Source organism: Salvelinus namaycush, chromosome 16 (assembly GCF_016432855.1).
Source record: "Salvelinus namaycush isolate Seneca chromosome 16, SaNama_1.0, whole genome shotgun sequence".
NCBI lineage: Eukaryota > Metazoa > Chordata > Actinopteri > Salmoniformes > Salmonidae > Salvelinus > Salvelinus namaycush.
This window is the reverse complement of record NC_052322.1, coordinates 30,310,444-30,328,080: the sequence shown is the minus strand read 5'-3', so window position 1 is coordinate 30,328,080 and position 17,637 is coordinate 30,310,444. Positions and strand designations below refer to the sequence as shown.

Sequence of the window (17,637 nt, the reverse complement as noted above, 5' to 3'; positions counted from 1 at the left end):
TTATTAAAGTGACTAGTGTTCCATTATTAAAGTGTCCAGTGATTTCAAGTCTATGTATATAGGGCAGCAGCCTCTGAAGGTGCTAGGGATTGCTATTTAACAGATGGCATTGAGATAGAAGCTGTTTTTCAGTCTCTCGGTCCCAGATTGATGCAGCTGTTCTGACCTCACATTCTGGATGATAGCAGGGTGAGCAGGCAGTGGCTGGTGTGGTTGAATTGGCCATCAAAAGACTTTGTAGCCACCGGTCAGCCATATTGACACTCTCCAGTAGGAGCAGTCTTCCATAAGAATTAATTAAATTATTCAGGACAAAACTCTACATTACCAGTCCAAAGTTTGGACACACCTACTAATTTTTTTACAATTTTCTACATTGTAGAACAATAGGGAAGACATCAAAACTATGAAATAGCACATATGGAATCATGTAGTAACCAAAAAAGTGTTAAACAAATATATTTTATACTTTAATCTTTTATACTTTATTCTTCAAAGTAGCCATAATTTGCCTTGATGACAGCTTTGCACATTCTTGGCATTCTCTCAACCAGTTTCACCTGGAATGCTTTTCCAACAGTCTTGAAGGAGTTCCCACATAAGCTAAGCACTTGTTGGCTGCTTTTTCTTCACTCTGTGGTCCAACTCATCCCAAACTATCTCAATTGGGTTGAGGTCAGGTGATTGTGGAGGCCAGGTCATCTGATGCAGCACTCCATCACTCTCCTTCTTGGTCAAATAGCCCTTACACAGCCTGGAGGTGTGTTTGGTCATTGTCCTGTTGAAAAACAAATGATAGTCCCACTAAGCGCAAACCAGATGGGATGGCGTATCGCTGCAGAATACTGTGATACACATGCTGGTTATGTGTGCTTTGAATTCTAAATAAATCACAGCGTCACCAGCAAAGCACCCCCACACCCTCACACCTCCTCCATGCTTCACGGTGGGAACCCCACATGCAGAGATCATCCGTTCACATACTCTGCGTCTAACAAAGACACAGCGATTGGAACCCCAAAAAATCTAATTTGGACTCATGAGACCAAAGGACAGATTTCCACCGGTCTAATGTCCATTGCTCGTGTTTCTTGGCCCAAGCAAATCTCTTCTTTTTGGTGTCCAAAAAGCAATTTGACCATGAAAGCCTGATTCACAGTCTCCTCTGAACAGTTGATGTTGAGATGTGTCTGTTACTTGAACTGTGTGAAGCATTTATTTGGGCTGTAATCTGAGGTACAGTTAACTCTAATAAATGTATCCTCTGCAGCAGAGGTAACACTGGGTGTTCTTTTCCTGTGGCAGTGCTCATGAGAGCCAGTTTCATCATAGCGCTTCATGGTTTTTGCGACTGCACTTGAATAAACTTTCAAAGTTCTTGAAATGTTCTGGATTGACTGACCTTCATGACTTAAAGTAATGATGGACTGTTGTTTCTGCTTATTTGGGCTGTTCTTGCCATAATATGGACTTGGTCTTTTACCAAATAGGGCTATCCTATACCACCCTTACCTTGTCACAACACAACAGATTGGCTCAAACACATAAAGATGGAAAGAAATTCCACAAATTTACTTTTAACAAGGCACACATGTTAATTGAAATGCATTTCAGGTGACTACCTCATGAAGCTGGTTGAGTAAATGCCAAGAGTGTGCAAGGGTGGCTACTTTGAAGAATCTCAAATTTAAAACATTTCATAGTCTCTCTGACTATGAGAAACAATATTCTCTGGTCTTATGAAACCAAGATTGAACTCTTTGGCCTGAATGCCAAGCGTCACGTCTGGAGGAAACCTGGCACCATCCCTATGGTGAAGCATGGTGGTGGCAGCATCATGTTGTGGGGATGTTTTTCAGCGGCAGAGACTGGGAAACTAGTCAGGAAAAGATGAACGGAGCAAAGTACTGAAAGATCCTGGATGAAAACCTGCTCCAAGGTTCACCTTCCAACAGGACAACAACCCTAAGCACACAGCCAAGACAATGCATGAGTGGCTTCGAGACAAGTCCCTGAATGTCCTTGAGTAGCCCAGCCAGAGCCCAGACTTGAATGTGATCGAACATCTCTGGAGACCTGAAAATAGCTGAGCAGCGAAGCTCCCTGTCCAACCTGACAGAGCTTGAGAGGATCTGCAGAGAAGAATGGGAGAAACTCCCCAAATACAGCTTGTAGCTTCATACCCAATTAGACTCGAGGCTGTAATCGCTACCAAAAGCTCTTCAACAAAGTACTGAGTAAAGGGTTTGAATACTTATGTAATTGTGATATTTCACTTATTTTTTATAAATGAGAAAAAAATTCAAAAAACCTGTTTCTGCTTTGTCATTATGGGGTATTGTGTGTAGATTGATGAGGAAAATACAAAACAATTTAATCAATTTTAGAATAAGGCTGTAATGTAAAATGTGGAAAAAGGGAAGGTGTCTGAATACTTTCCAAATGCATCGTAAATAATTGGATGTAGGGCCTACCTGTACTTTAAACTACACACAAAAATCCAGATATACCATGTAATTTAAAAATAGGTATGAATGTTAGTGTAGTTACAGATGAATAGGGGAAATGACTGCAAAATCATGTAAATGTATCTTGCAATACTTTACTGTATATATTTTGTCTCAAATTTCAAGCAGCTGAAGAACAGACCACATAGACAACCGGTAGAGTAAGTTTAAATGTAATTTTATTTAACATTCTGGCTTGTAAGGAACATTTACACTATTTTGCAGGCATTAGTTTCAGGCTGTACATACCAATTAATTGTGTATTACAGCCTGATTAATCGACTAACCATCATTCAGCTCCATCTGGATTTTATGTTTATGTCTCATGTCTCGCAGTTCCTAATCGTTTTGCACTATTTAATTATTCTCATTCAATACCGAAGAGAAAGGCCGGCTCAAGGACCCAATGGGATGTCTCCTGGAATCATTACAGCGCAAAAGGTGTCTGGTCATAATGCTGCTACAGGAAGTTATGCTGAGATATCGCTGAGTTGGGAGGGTGACGTTTAATTCCTAAACATTAACAAAAATTCCCAGACAAATGAAATGGTATGTAGTGCCATGTACTAAATTAACAATATTCCATTATAGTGACAGAAACCACTTTTCCCACAGTAACTATGATATGGTCCGGTTCAAATGTCATTTGTACAAATTTGTTGGCCAATATTTTAGCCTTCCCTATGTCCTATGGTAGCAGGTGGTCATCTGCATCTCGGTCAGTGATGTCATTCTCCTCTCGATTTCACAACAAAGAACATTTCCAACTTTTCATACTGAAAGAACATATTTTGATAACCAACGGTACAATATATCCTCAAACGTTGCTTAGACCAGGTTATGTAGCCTATAAATAAAAGTAAAGGGAACTAGCGCGCACGCAAGCGCTGGTGTATGTACAACCCCCTCTGGTGCTGGGGCGCAGAGCATTCATTTTAGGGAAGGGGTGGGTGTGATAAAGGATCCGCCCCATTAAAAAAAATTCTCTCCTAAAATGACATACCCAAATGAAAGCAAACATGGAGCAGAATTATTTCTAGGATATTTACCTACATCAGTGAGCAGCTGATCAGATGTCTGAAGGTTGAGAAACACCGCTCGATGCAGTTTTCTTGGTAACTTGTTTGGTAAACAGTGATTAATGAAGTACAGTTGCCATGTCCTCCCATTTACATTTGAAATGTATGAAAAGTCACACACACCACTGAAAGCAGTGTCTTCTCAAAAACTTATTTGACATGAAACATGCATAGCCCGTCTTCAAACACTTGCACCATGGGAAACACGAGTCTTAGTTTCTTAGAAAGATGTATAAAAAAAAATGATTTCAGTGTAACTCAACATCATTTGAAGTGCTTAAGCCTGTGATAACTTTACAGGTTTGACATACACACCAATAACTACACATTTACCTCATATTTTCTTGACAGTGCAAGTTTAATTTGGTCAATACACAGGTTTACCATGTCATATCCCCCCCATCAACCCCTTCACCACACAAGACCCAGGAGTATTGTAATGTACTCTGCCACAACTCTAAACAGATGGAAAGATTCTTGAAGGTAAAAAAACAAAAACAACCAGATGTTTGTCAAACCGAGCTTCAAGCCTCCTATCAATTTGCCTTCATGTGATCTGCTGTTAGATAATATCAATATGGAATTAGTAAAAAATAAAACTGGTAACAAAATTTATATTCGAGAAGAACATTAATTAAGACAGAATTTCAGAACATTCAAATCTTATGAACATTGATACTGTTTTTGCGATTTAACAGGTGAGGAGGAAAGGGGTAACATGTAAGTTTAAAGGCTAAGGTACTGAAACTTTAAACTGTTTCTCTGATCACTATCTATATGCCACAGGAGGCGGATCACAAGAGGGAACCAAACAGAAATTGTAACCTGATCAACTAACTTCAAACACAGATCCATGAGGCGGGGGGTGTAAAACATTTGTCCGTTTAATTACACTTCATAACATTAGTCAACTGCTCATAAATGTCTTCACATGTATTGTTTTCTAGGTTGAGGATGATTACTATACAGTAGTTCAGAACAAATCATAAATGCTTACTTGTAATAATTAATAGTAAAACAGGATACGCCAAGAGTGCAGCACTGCAAATGGAAGTGGAGACTGCTGCTCCGTACAACACTATACATATTAACCTTCAGTGGACTGATTGGAAAAGAGCTCTGGATTTAAATGTGGCTACCGACTCATGTACAGTGTTTTTACCCACTGCCTTCTATTTCAAGATAGTCTTGATGATTCCTCCTGCCTTCCTTTCTGGATTTTGAGGCCTTTTATTCCAAATCAGGCATTTCTGAAAATAAAACCAACAGTTATAAATAATGTAAAGTAAACAAATGGCCACATGGTCAAAAAATATACTTCGCATGGAACATTTTGCATCAAAACATTTTCAGGGTTAAGGGATGTCTGGGTATAAAATTTCATTCGAAAGCTCAGTATCTGGTCAGAAAACATTTCACTTACTTTCATCGTCACTATCTGCAGACTCATCCTAAACAGGAATAGAAAAAAAGCATGCGATCAAGCGAAATATGACCATTGCAATTAAGGTTTTGCAAGTGCTTATTGTGTCCCACACATTCTGAAGAGACACTGATCATTCATTAGCAAACCCATATACAAGAGGGACATGACTTGAGTGAGATATGTTTTTGTATTAAGCCAAGTGAAGTGAAACTGAGGGAAAGAAGGAACTCCACAGAAAAGCTCTTACATCATCAACATCATCTAGATCAGGTAGGCAGTCTTCCCCTCCCATGTTGTTCATCATCTGCAACCAGAATCACACATTACAGCTGTAGACAAATATCATCATGTTGGCATATATTACTTGTACAATCTTTGCCCAACCTTTCATACAGCAATCAAGTGCAAGTTCAGTTTGCCCTAGGGCCCTTACTTTAGCCATCGCTTCTTGTGTGTTGAATGCCATATCCCCGTCTCCCCCCTCTGGGAAATTATCGAAGTTGCCTAGTTCCTCGTCTGAGTCGCCCTCCCAGTCCTTCCAGTTGTTAAAGTCGACACTGAGCCAAGTTAACTGTTGAGGAATATCTTGCATGACAAAAAGGCATTGCAGATGCTCGTTTGGAGGATGTCATCTTCCTTACGTGCATTTAGAGTTCAGTGTTCCAAAATCAATTATGCACCAAATACAGAAAATGTGCATTTAAATTAACTATATAGATATATTAGTTATCTATATATATATATATATATATTTTATTTTTTATTTTATCCCATTTCCTCCCCAATTTTCGTGGTATCCAATCGCTAGTAATTACTATCTTGTCTCATCGCTACAACTCCCGTACGGGCTCGGGAGAGACGAAGGTCGAAAGCCATGCGTCCTCCGAAGCACAACCCAACCAAGCCGCACTGCTTCTTAACACAGCGCGCCTCCAACCCGGAAGCCAGCCGCACCAATGTGTCGGAGGAAACACCGTGTACCTGGCCCCCTTGGTTAGCGCGCACTACGCCCGGCCCGCCACAGGAGTCGCTGGAGCGCGATGAGACAAGGATATCCCTACCGGCCAAACCCTCCCTAACCCGGACGACGCTATGCCAATTGTGCGTAGCCCCACGGACCTCCCGGTCGCGGCCGGCTGCGACAGAGCCTGGGCGCGAACCCAGAGACTCTGGTGGCGCAGTTAGCACTGCGATGCAGTGCCCTAGACCACTGCGCCACCCGGGAGGCCTGTTATCTATATATTTAACTAATATATAACTAGATACAAAAATATATGGACACCCCTTCAAATTAGTGGATTTGGTTATTTCAGCCACACCCGTTCCTGACAGGTGTATGAAATCGAGCACACATCCATACAATCTCCATAGTTACATTGGCAGTAGAACAGCATTAATGAAAAGCAACATCAGCACAAGACGTGTTGGAAGCTTCATGAAAATGTTCAATATTCTCAATATGCTCATTACTCTCAAATGTTGTGCACAAATTTGTTTACATCCCTGTCAGTGAGCAGTTCTCCTGGAACTCTGTAGTGAGTATTACAACTGAGGACAGATTTCTTTTTTTTTTTTTTTTTACATGCTTCAGCACTCGCCGGTCCTGTTCTCTGAGCTTGTTGCCTAACATTTCCACTTCACAAAAACAGCACTTAGTCGACTGGGGAAGCTCTAGCAAGGAAGAAATTCAAACAACTGACTTGTTGAAAAGGTGGCATCCCATGACAGTGCCATGTTGAAAGTCACTGAGCTCTTCAGCACTGGCCATTCTACTGCCAATGTTTGTCTATGGAGATTGGATGGAGGTGTGCTCAATTTTATACACCCGCCAGCAACGGGTGGGGCTGAAATAGCCAAATCTACTAATTTGAAAGGGTGTCAAGATACTTTTGGCCATTTAGTGTATATATTATGGAAAATATATTATACACCATCACTGACCTTAGCCTTCTCTTTTGTTAGCCTAGGCCACGCTTTCCCAGGTTCAGCTTTTCGTAAACAGCACAACACTGACCGATCTGTGCGTTTGTGAATGGATTCCTGTGTGTACAAGAGAGATACATGAACACTTTCATGCTGCAAAACTAAGTCCCCTTAGTTATATCTTGTCAGATGCAATCTGCATCTTGTCCTGAAGACAGGAAGACAATGCAATGAAGTTACTCACATTTTGATCAATGCCTTCGAAAAGGTCTACTTCGTTCTCATGTTTGACTTGATCAGTTCCTCCAAGACAACTGATGAAGGGAGGGGTGAAAGGAAATTCAGCATAAATGTGACTAAATCTGAATTCGAGGAATTATCAAATGCCTAGAGCAGTTCGCCAAACGTCTCCTTTAAACCTCCACTGACAGAAGTTATAACTCACCTGAAAACAAACTTTGCATCCTCGAAATTGATCTTGACATCCTTGCTGTCCGCTACGCAGAACTCGATGTAGACGGAGTCCCGCCTGTCATACCACTTAGCAGTCGCCGGATGCCTGGGATCACAGATGAAAAAACTCAATGAATGACAACATTCTACAGAAAATGTAGAGAGTTACCAGTGCCTTTTTCTTCTCCAGGACAGAAAGGTTGGCTTCAGACCAAAGTCAATGTATCAATCATCACTGAAAAGGAATACAACTAAACTTCCGGAGGACCTATCATGCTTTCACTCCCTCTACCTCCGTATCCACTGCTAAAGCCACTTTCTATCAGTCTAAATTTCAAGCTTCTGCCTCTACCCCAAAGAAACTCACACCTTGTCTCTCAATTGTCCACCCCTGCGGACCACGTTTTCAACCACTTTGAAAAGGTTGACGACATCCGCTCCTCATTCACTCAGCCTATTGAGTTCACTGGTCCCACACACAGAACTACCCTACGCCTTGAACTCTTTCTCCCGTCTCTCCAGATGAAATCCTTCGACTAGTGAGGTCTTGCCACCCAACCTAATCCCCTGTATTCCCTTGTCTGGAGATCTTCTCCCATTTCTCACTACCCTCATCCCTGACTGTGTTCCTTCGGACTTCAAAATGGCCCGAGTGACTCTCCTCAAGACACAAAACACTCGATCCCTCTAACGTCAAAATACAGACCGGTATCCCGTTGTTATAATTTTATTTTTAAACACTGGAGCTGACCAACTCCTGCTCTCTCTCTCAGAATGATGTTCTTAACCCTAACCAGCCATGCTTCAAGATAGGGTCACTCAACCTAGACTGCTCTTCTGTGTCAGAGGCTCTCCGCATTGTCAAATCCGACTCGCTCTACTCTGTGTCGAAGGCAGCGGATAGATCTAGGAAGATGAGAACAGTGAACCATCAGATCCTCCTTTCCACTCTCTCAGGGCTGGGCGCCTCAGGCATACTCTTGGATCGCATCCTACCTGGCAGGCCGTTCCTACCAGGGGACATGGTGAAGCTCTGTCTGCAACACGTACTCTCACTACTGGTATCCCCCATGGCTTGGTTCTAGGCCCTGTCCTCTCAACACACCAAGTCATTCAGCTCTGTCATATCCTCACATGGTCTCATATCATTTCTATGCAGATGACAACTCCTTTTTTCTTTCCGACACCCAGGTGGTGACACGCACCTCTGTGTGCCTGGCAGAGATTTCAGCATGGATGTCGGCCAACCACCTCAATTTCAAAAAGACAGAGCTGCTCTACCTCCAGGGGAAGGCTTGCCCGCTCCATGACCTCGCCATTAGTTTCCCCCCTCCCAAAATGCAAAAAAATAAAAATGACACTGGATAACACCCTGTCTTTCTCTGCAAACAACAAAGCAGTGCTCGCTCGTGCATTTTGATGATCTACAACACCCGCAGAGTAAGACCCTACCTCACACAGAAAGCGGCGCAGGGCCTAATCCAGGCACTTGTCATCTCCCATCTGGACTACTGCAACTCGCTGTTGGCTGGGCTCCCCCTTATTCCGTCAAACCCATGCAACTTATCAATAACGCTACAGCCCACCTGGCATTTAACCTTCCCAAATTCTCCCATGTCACCCCGCTCCACTGGCTTCCAGACAAAGCTCGCAGACCATAGTACTTGCCTACGAAGCAGCAAGAGGAACTGCCCCTCCCTCCCTTCAGGCTATGCTCAAACTCTACACCACAACCCGAGTACTCCGTTCTGCCACCTCTGGTCTCTTGGCCCTCCCACACCTAAGGAAGGGCAGCTCCCGCTCAGCCCAGTCCAAGCTCTTCTGTCCTGGCACCCCAATGGTGGAACCAGCTTCCCCCTCAAGCTAGGACAGCAGAACCGCTGCCCATCTTCCAAAAAGATCTGAAACCCTACCTTCAAAGAGTATCTTAAAAAAATAAATACCACAGCACCACCACTCAATGGAAAAAGTAGACTGGCACTTGACCGCCCCCTACTACTAGCTTTGACTTTGCTGATAGTAAGTACATTTTTCCTCAAAGTAGCTATGACTGATGTGGTTGTCTCAGATAGCCATCTTAACCTGTTTGGGATAGGGGGCAGCATTTTCACGTTCGGATGAAAAGCGTGCTACTCAGGCCCAGAAGCTAATATATGCATATTATTAGTAGTATTGGATAGAAAACACTCTGAAGTTTCTAAAACTGTTTGAATGATGTCTGTGAGTATAACAGAACTCATATGGCAGGCGAAAACCTGAGAAAAATCCAACCAGGAAGTGGGAAATCTGAGGTTTGTAGTTTTTCAACTCTTTGCTTATCCAAGATACAGTGGAAATTTGGTCATATTGCACTTCCTAAGGCTTCCACTAGATATCAACAGTATTTGGAACCTTGTTTGATGCTTCTACTGTGAAGGAGGGGGGAAGGAGAGCTGATTGAGTCAGGGGTCTGCCAGAGTGGTATGAGCTGGTCACGCGTTCCATTGCAATTCTAAAGAACATTGTTGATTTGTTAAAAACATCCTAAAAACATCCTAAAGATTGATTCTATACATCGTTTGACATGTTTCTACGAACTGTAATATAACTTTTTGAACTTTTTATCTGAACTTTCGCCTGGACTTGCCCGCGCCTCGTGAGTTTGGATTGTGAACTGAACGCGCTAACAAAAGGAGGTATTTGGACATAAATTGTGGACTTTATAGAACAAATCAAACATTTATTGTGGAACTGGGATTCCTGGGAGTGCATTCTGTTGAAGATCATCAAAGGTAAGTGAATATAATATTTATAACGCTATTTCTGACTTCTGTTGACTCCACAATATGGCGGGTATCTGCATTGCTCGTTTGTCTGAGCGCCGTACTCAGATTATTGCATGGTTTGCTTTTTCCGTAAAGCTTTTTTGAAATCTGACACAGCGGTTGCATTAAGGAGAAGTATATCTATAATTCTGTGCATAACACTTATCTTTTATCAAAGTTTATTATGAGTATTTCTGTAAATTGATGTGGCCCTCTGAAAATTTGCCGGATGTTTTCGAGGCACAACATTACTGACCATAAAGCACCAAAGTAAACTGACATTTTTGGATATAAATATGAACTTTATCAAACAAAACACACATGTATTGTGTAACATGAAGTCCTGAGTGTCATCTGATGAAGATCAAAGGTTAACTTCTCTAGGGTAGGGGGCAGCATTTTCACGTTTGGATGAAAAGCATACCCAAATTCAACTGCCAGTTACTCATCCCCAGGAGATAAGATATGTATATTGGATAGACAACACTCTGAAGTTTCTAAAACCGTTTGAATCATGTCTGTGAGTATAACAGAACGTATTTAGCAGGCGAAACCCAGAGGACAAACCATTCAGATTTTGTTTTTTTGAGGTCACTTTTCAATGAGTTTTCATTGGGAAACCAGATTTCTAAGCAAATTGCTTGCAGTTCCTACAGCTTCCACTAGATGTCAACAGTCCTGAGTAATAGGTTGAGGTTATGCCTTTGCGTAATTTAGAAATACGACCATCTTGAAGTCGAGGCACTCCAGGTGTCCTGGACATGCGCTTCAATCAAACAGGCATGCTACATATCGTTTTAATCCTGTATTGAACACATACCATCCCGTCTTCAATTTTATCGATTATTAACGTTAAAAAATACCTAAAGTTGTATTACATAAGTAGTTTGTTTACTATGGTGCTATGCTCAGATAATAGCATAGTATGCTCTCGCTGAAAAGCCTATTTGAATTCTGACATGTTGGCTGGATTCACAACCACTGTAGTTTTAATTTGGTATCTTTCATGTGTGATGTAATGAAAGTTTGATTTTATAGTAATTTTCATAGTAATTAATTTTTATTGGGCGCTCTGCATTTTCTCAGGCTTTTTGCCAAGTGATACAGTAGCGTCTTAACTCAGATTTTTGGATATAAATATGAACTTTCCCGAACAAAGAATACATGTATTGTGTAACATGAAGTCCTATGAGTGTCATCTGATGAAGATTATCAAAGGTTAGTGATTAATTTTCTCTATTTCTGCTTTTTGTTACTGCTCTCTTTAGCTGGAAAAATGGCTGTCTTTTTCTGTGACTTGGCTCATACCTAACATAAATCATTGTGTGCTTTCGTCATAAAACCTTTTTGAAATCGGACACTTTGGCTGGATTTACAACAAGTGTAGCTTTAAAATGGTGTAAAATACTTGTATGTTTGAGGAATTTAAATAATGGGATTTCTGTTGTTTTGAATTTGGCGCCCTGCAGTTTCACTGGCTGTTGACGAGGTGGGACGTTACCGTCCCACATACCCTAGAGAGGTTAATGATTCATTTTCTCTATTTCTGCTTTTTGTGACTCCTCTCTTTGGCTGGAAAATGGCTGTGTGTTTTTGTGACTAGGAGCTGACCTAACAATCATATGGTGTGCTTTCGCTGTAAAGTATTTTTGAAATCGGACACGATGGGTAGATTAACAAGAAGTTTAGCTTTAATTTGGTCTATTGCACTTGTGAATGTATGAAAGTTGCATATTTCTAAAAAATATTTCTGAATTTCGGGCGCTGCCTTTTCAGCGGAATGTTGTCGAGGGAACCCCTAGCCATAAGAATTAAGGTACACTAAATATAAGTCGCCCTGGATAAGAGCTACTGCTAAATGATTAAAATGTAAAGGATCTCTTGCTGTTATTTTGCAGAATATTTATATAAAATAAAAATAAAAAGCAATGTCATGGACAGAAAACTGCTAGAAAAATCCCCCTAAATCATTACAGTTAAGATTTCGGGAGGGTTAACTGATCCTGGATATGTCACCAAGGACATATTATACCCCAGTGTTAGTAACAGAGTTGGAGGCCGAGGACAAACAGCTGTGGTGCACCTGCATTTAACAGGTGGAACAGAGTTGCAAGTTGTGTCAAAAGGCAGATGTATAAGGTTGCCAATAAAGGTACCAATTGAAAACGGCTGAGCATTTAGTTAGAAGCAACCCGGCTGTCAACAGAGTCATGATGATCTCATCAAAAGGGGATGGAAAATACTGGCCACACTTCCTTTACTCTTTTAGTGTGCCCAGTGATGGAGGGTCAAAGCATAGGTCTTCAAACCTGACATTATGTCAAGAACAATTTACTAGTAGACTAAATGGTTTTATTTGTGATACGCTTCTTGGCATAAAGATGGTGCCATACTGGATAGCTGTCGTTTTGCAAGCTCTGACCCAACTTTGCTATTTTCTGATTCTTTTGTAGGTTATGTTTTCTAAATAAACCCGCTAGAATTTCTTACAACCAACAATTACTTTTGAACCTCAGATTGGCAGTTCTCAATTCCGGCTTCCACTTCAACTCATCTGCCCTGGGCTCTTTCTGTAATTCTTACCCATGGTTCACCTGTCTTGGAATACCTGATGGTAAAAGGGTCGGCATTTGACCTTGAGGGAGTTTTCAGCTGTTATCGTGACTGTTGCATAAATTCAACTTCAGGAAAAGAGAAATAACAAGCTGGCACAAAACTGTACGAGGCTATAACCAAGCAGAAAAACATACATCCAGAGGCTGCTTTTCTGGTTACCGCCGATTCATTAACTTCTTATGGCTGCAGGGGCAGTAATGAGTAGCTTGGATGAAAGGTGCACAGAGGTGCCCAGAATAAACGGCCTGCTCCTCAGTCATAGTTGCTAATATATGCATATTATTATTAGTATTGGATAGAAAACACTCTGAAGAATCTAAAACTGTTTGAATTATGTCTGAGTATAACAGAACTCATATGGCAGGCAAAAACCTGAGAAGTTCCACTTCCTGTTTGGATTTTTTCTGAGGCTGCTAGATTTTCAACCAAGCTCCCAATGAAATTACAGCGAGATATTGATGAGTTTTCACTTCCTACGGCTTCCACTAGATGTCAACAGTCAATAGAACTTTGTCTGATGACTAATGTGAAGGGGGGGCCGAAGGAGACAGGAATGAGGAATCACTGCCATGAGGTGACCACGCATTGAACACGCGCGTTCACGTGAGAGGCAGCTCCGTTCCCTCGCTCAACTGAAGTCAATGTAATTCTCCGGTTGGAACGTTATTCAAGATGTATGTTAACAACATTCTAAAGATTGATTCAGTACATCGTTTGACATGTTTCTACTGACTGTTACGGAACTTTTGGACATTGTCACATTATAGTGGACGCGCTTTGTGACTTTGGAATTGTTTACCAAAGGCGCTAACCAAAGTAGCTAATTGGACATAAATAACGGACATTAACGAACAAATCAAGCATTTATTGTGGACCTGGGATTCCTGGAATGCTTTCTGATGTAGATCAAAGGTAAGGGAATATTTATCATGTAATTTCTTGTTTATGTTGACGTCAACATGGCGGCCAATTGTGACTAATTTTTCTGAGCGCCGTCTCAGATTGCATGGTTTGCTTTTTCCGTAAATTAAAAAAATAATAATCTGACAGCGGTTGCATTAAGGAGAGGTATATCTATAATTCCATGTGTATAACTTGTATTATCATCTACATTTATGATGAGTATTTCTGTTGAAACGATGTGACTATGCAAAATCACTTGATGTTTTTGGAACTAGTGAATGTAACGCACAAATGTAAACTGATTTTTTTATTTAAATATGAACTTTATCAAACAAAACATGCATGTATTGTGGAACATGAAGTCCTATGAGTGTCATCTGATGAAGATCATCAAAGGTTAGTGATTAATTTTATCTCTTTCTGCGACTGCTATCTTTGGCTGGAAAAATGGCTGTGCTTATTGTGGTTTGGTGGTGACCTAACATAATCGTTTGTAGTGCTTTCGCTGAAAAGCATATTTGAAATCGGACACTATGGTGGGATTAACAAGATTACCTTTAAAATTATATAAGACACATGTATGTTTGTATGTGCTGCACATGTATGTGCTGCCTACCACCACTCAGTCAGACTGCTGTATCAAACCATAGACTTAATTATAACATAATAGCACACAGAAATACGAGCCTTAGGTCATTAATATGGTAGAATCCGGAAACTATCATCTCGAAAACAAGACGTTTATTCTTTCAGTGAAATACGGAACCGTTCCGTATTTTATCTAACGGGTGGCATCCCATAAGTCTAAATATTCCTGTTACATTGCACAACCTTCAATGTCATGTCATAATTACGTAAAATTCTGGCAAATTAGGCAGGCCAAACTGTTGCATATACACTGACTCTGCGTGCAATGAACGCAAGAGAAGTGACACAATTTCACCTGGTTAATATTGCCTGCGAACCTGGATTTCTTTTAGCTAAATATGCAGGTTTAAAAATATATACTTCTGTGTATTGATTTTAAGAAAGGCATTGATGTTCATGGTTAGGTACACATTGGAGCAACGATACGCACTGCATCGATTATATGCAGCACAGGACACGCTAGATAAACTAGTAATATCATCAACCATGTGTAGTTAACTAGTGATTATGATTGATTGATTATTTTTTATAAGATAAGTTTAATGCTAGCTAGCAACTTACCTTGGCTTCTACTGCATTCGCGTAACAGGCAGGCTCCTCGTGGAGTGCAATGTAATCAGGTGGTTAGAGCATTGGACTAGTTAACTGTAAGGTTGCAAGAGTGAATCCCCCGAGCTGACAAGGTAAAAATCTGTCTTTCTGCCCCTGAACGAGGCAGTTAACCCACTGTTCGTTCCTAGGCCGTCATTGAAATTAAGAATGTGTTCTTAACTGACTTGCGTAGTTAAATAAAGATTAAATAAAGGTGTATAAAAAATAAAAATAAATGCGATTTCCGATTATGAAAACTTGAAATCGGCCCTAATTAATCAGCCATTCCGATTAATCAGTCGACCTCTAATCTAGATAGCTAAAGTTACACAAGCCTTCCATATTCTTGTTCAAAGTCAAAAGTAAGCATTGTAGGCTATGTCAACGACATGGGCTAAACCAGAGCTATGAGACTACTTTTGCCCTCACTGCCTAAGATAAATGTGATTAATCTTACCATACTGACAATTGATGTTAAATGCACCACTTTAGGACATCCATTAAATGAGCATTATGTATCATTGGCTAGTTAGCCATCCCTCTTGGCTTCCTTGCAGGCTTCCTTACAGTTAGCAGCCGACAGTAGGATGACCAACCTTTCATTTTGTTGAGATTAACTGGACATTATCTATGTGCATAGTATGCATGTAAATATTTTGTAAAATTAAACTGTCAGTCATTCACCATTAGAATAAAGTTAAAGTTACTTATAACCAGAACACTTCGCTAACTAGTGAGGTGAGGTTACTAACATGTCATGATGGGATTCCAGTTCAAATGTGGTAAACATCCATGTGGATCGATCAACATGCTAATAGAATAGTTAGTTAATCAGTTGTTAGGTAACTAGCAAATATATTTTATAGCTAACGATAACTCAGGGGGGAAAAAAATGGAATGTACACCACATGCCATGCGGTGCACTTGACCACTACCTAGCCAACTTCCATCATTAGCTAACTAACGTTAGATAACTAGCGTCTACTATTTGGCTAGCAGGGAATTTAGCCCATGACTGAACAATGTGAGCATAGACAGAAACCTAGTTATATTCAGTTTGGTTAAGCAGTTTCTAAATCTGGTTAACGTTAGTAGCTATTTCAATCCTTGCTGTTAGTTACTAGTACTAGCTTTTTTTACATTTATTTTCTAACGTTACTAGCTAGCTAGTTAGCGAGCAAATCAACTGACCGACATTCGCATGATTATATTTAGTGACTTGCATTTAAATGAGCTAACTTGGTAGCCAACAGATACCTAACAAGGCCCATCGTCGCTAGGCGTCCCTCCCGCCTTTCGTAAAAGCATGTTGGTATGCTAGGTAGCTAACTTGCTATAACCTTAACGAAACCAACGACGTTAGCTAGCTAGTGGCGCTAGCGTGCTCTTGCGGACTACATTTTACAGAAGCTCGCAATTCATCACAAACTTACATGTCTTGTTGTAGATGTGTGATAGCCTTCTCCTTGGGGATACAAAATCTATTTACAATACTGTCCTTATGGGGATTTCGTTTCAATGGGCTGTACAAAAATGTGCTATATCCATACACTGCAAAGCCACCGTTTCTATGACTCGCGGACTGTGCATCTTCTTTATCTGTGGATTTTATATCTCGGTTGGCAACCAACTTTAAGGTGCATTACCGCCACCAACTGGACTGGAGTGTGGACCAGAGACAGTGAAGGTCTAAATCCTACCCAATAATATCGTCTCCCTAAGGAAACGAATTACATAATTAAATACTACATCCCCTGAAAAGGTATTCAGCAGTTCATTTAATCCTGGCTCTTCAACCCCATTACTCCTCAAATCTAATAACAATCGCTCCCTTTCTCTCACATATTTCTGGCACTGAAATAGAACATGTTCCACTGTCTCCATCTCCTCCTGACAATGATCACACCTCCCAGTCGATGTTTCCCCACCACTTTCAATGTACTATTTAGCCTTGTGTGTGCCAGTCTTAGCCTGTAGACCTCCCTGCCCCGACCCTTTCCTGGATCTTATACAGGTGTCTTCCCTTACTCTCACTGTTCCACAACTCTTTCCACTTATTTTTAACCACTGTTTTTATTAATCCCTTGACTTCTGCTTTACTGATTGATATTTCCATCTCAACATTAGGATGTTTAAGAGCCTGCTTGGCAATAATATCCACTTCCTCATTCCCCTCTACTCCCACATGAGCTGGTACCCAGAGGAACGTCACAAATACCGCCATCTGTTTCACACTATACAAACACTGCAAAACCTCATACAATACATCCTGTCTGCTCTAAGACATACATGAATTTAAGCTCATCAGTGCTGCACAGGTGTCAGAGCAGATGACTACCCTGTCTGGCCCCACCTCCTCCACCCACTCTGCAGCCAATAGTATGGCCAACAACTCCATTGTGTAAACAGATAAATCATCCGTTGCTCTTTTCGTCACTGCCACCTTAAAACTCAGGAACACTAAAAGCTGCTCCTGTTTAAGGGTCCTTAGATCCATCTGTGAATATGTTCAAGAAAGCATAGTACTGTGTTCTTAAATGTTCACTTACAACTGAATCTACTCCTTCCTCAACATCTCGTACCCTCTCAAGCAACCCTAGATCTATCACTGGTTGAGGAAGACACCAAGGTGGGATAGCAAGAACAACCACAGAGGGGCTCAGACTCTGGATCTCTGGTATTGCGAC

General features: G+C 41.0%; 1 protein-coding gene across 1 annotated transcript; it reads right to left on the bottom strand.

Moving 5' to 3' along the window:
• Nucleotides 1–3,923: 3,923 nt before the first annotated feature.
• Nucleotides 3,924–16,543, bottom strand: LOC120061303 (prostaglandin E synthase 3-like). The gene is made up of 8 exons (XM_039011015.1): nucleotides 16,384–16,543; nucleotides 7,381–7,494; nucleotides 7,180–7,249; nucleotides 6,954–7,052; nucleotides 5,446–5,583; nucleotides 5,260–5,316; nucleotides 5,010–5,037; nucleotides 3,924–4,836 (listed from the first exon to the last, which is right to left on the bottom strand). Coding segments are annotated over exons 1-8 (528 nt in total). The 5' UTR covers nucleotides 16,386–16,543; the 3' UTR covers nucleotides 3,924–4,816.
• Nucleotides 16,544–17,637: the final 1,094 nt, after the last annotated feature.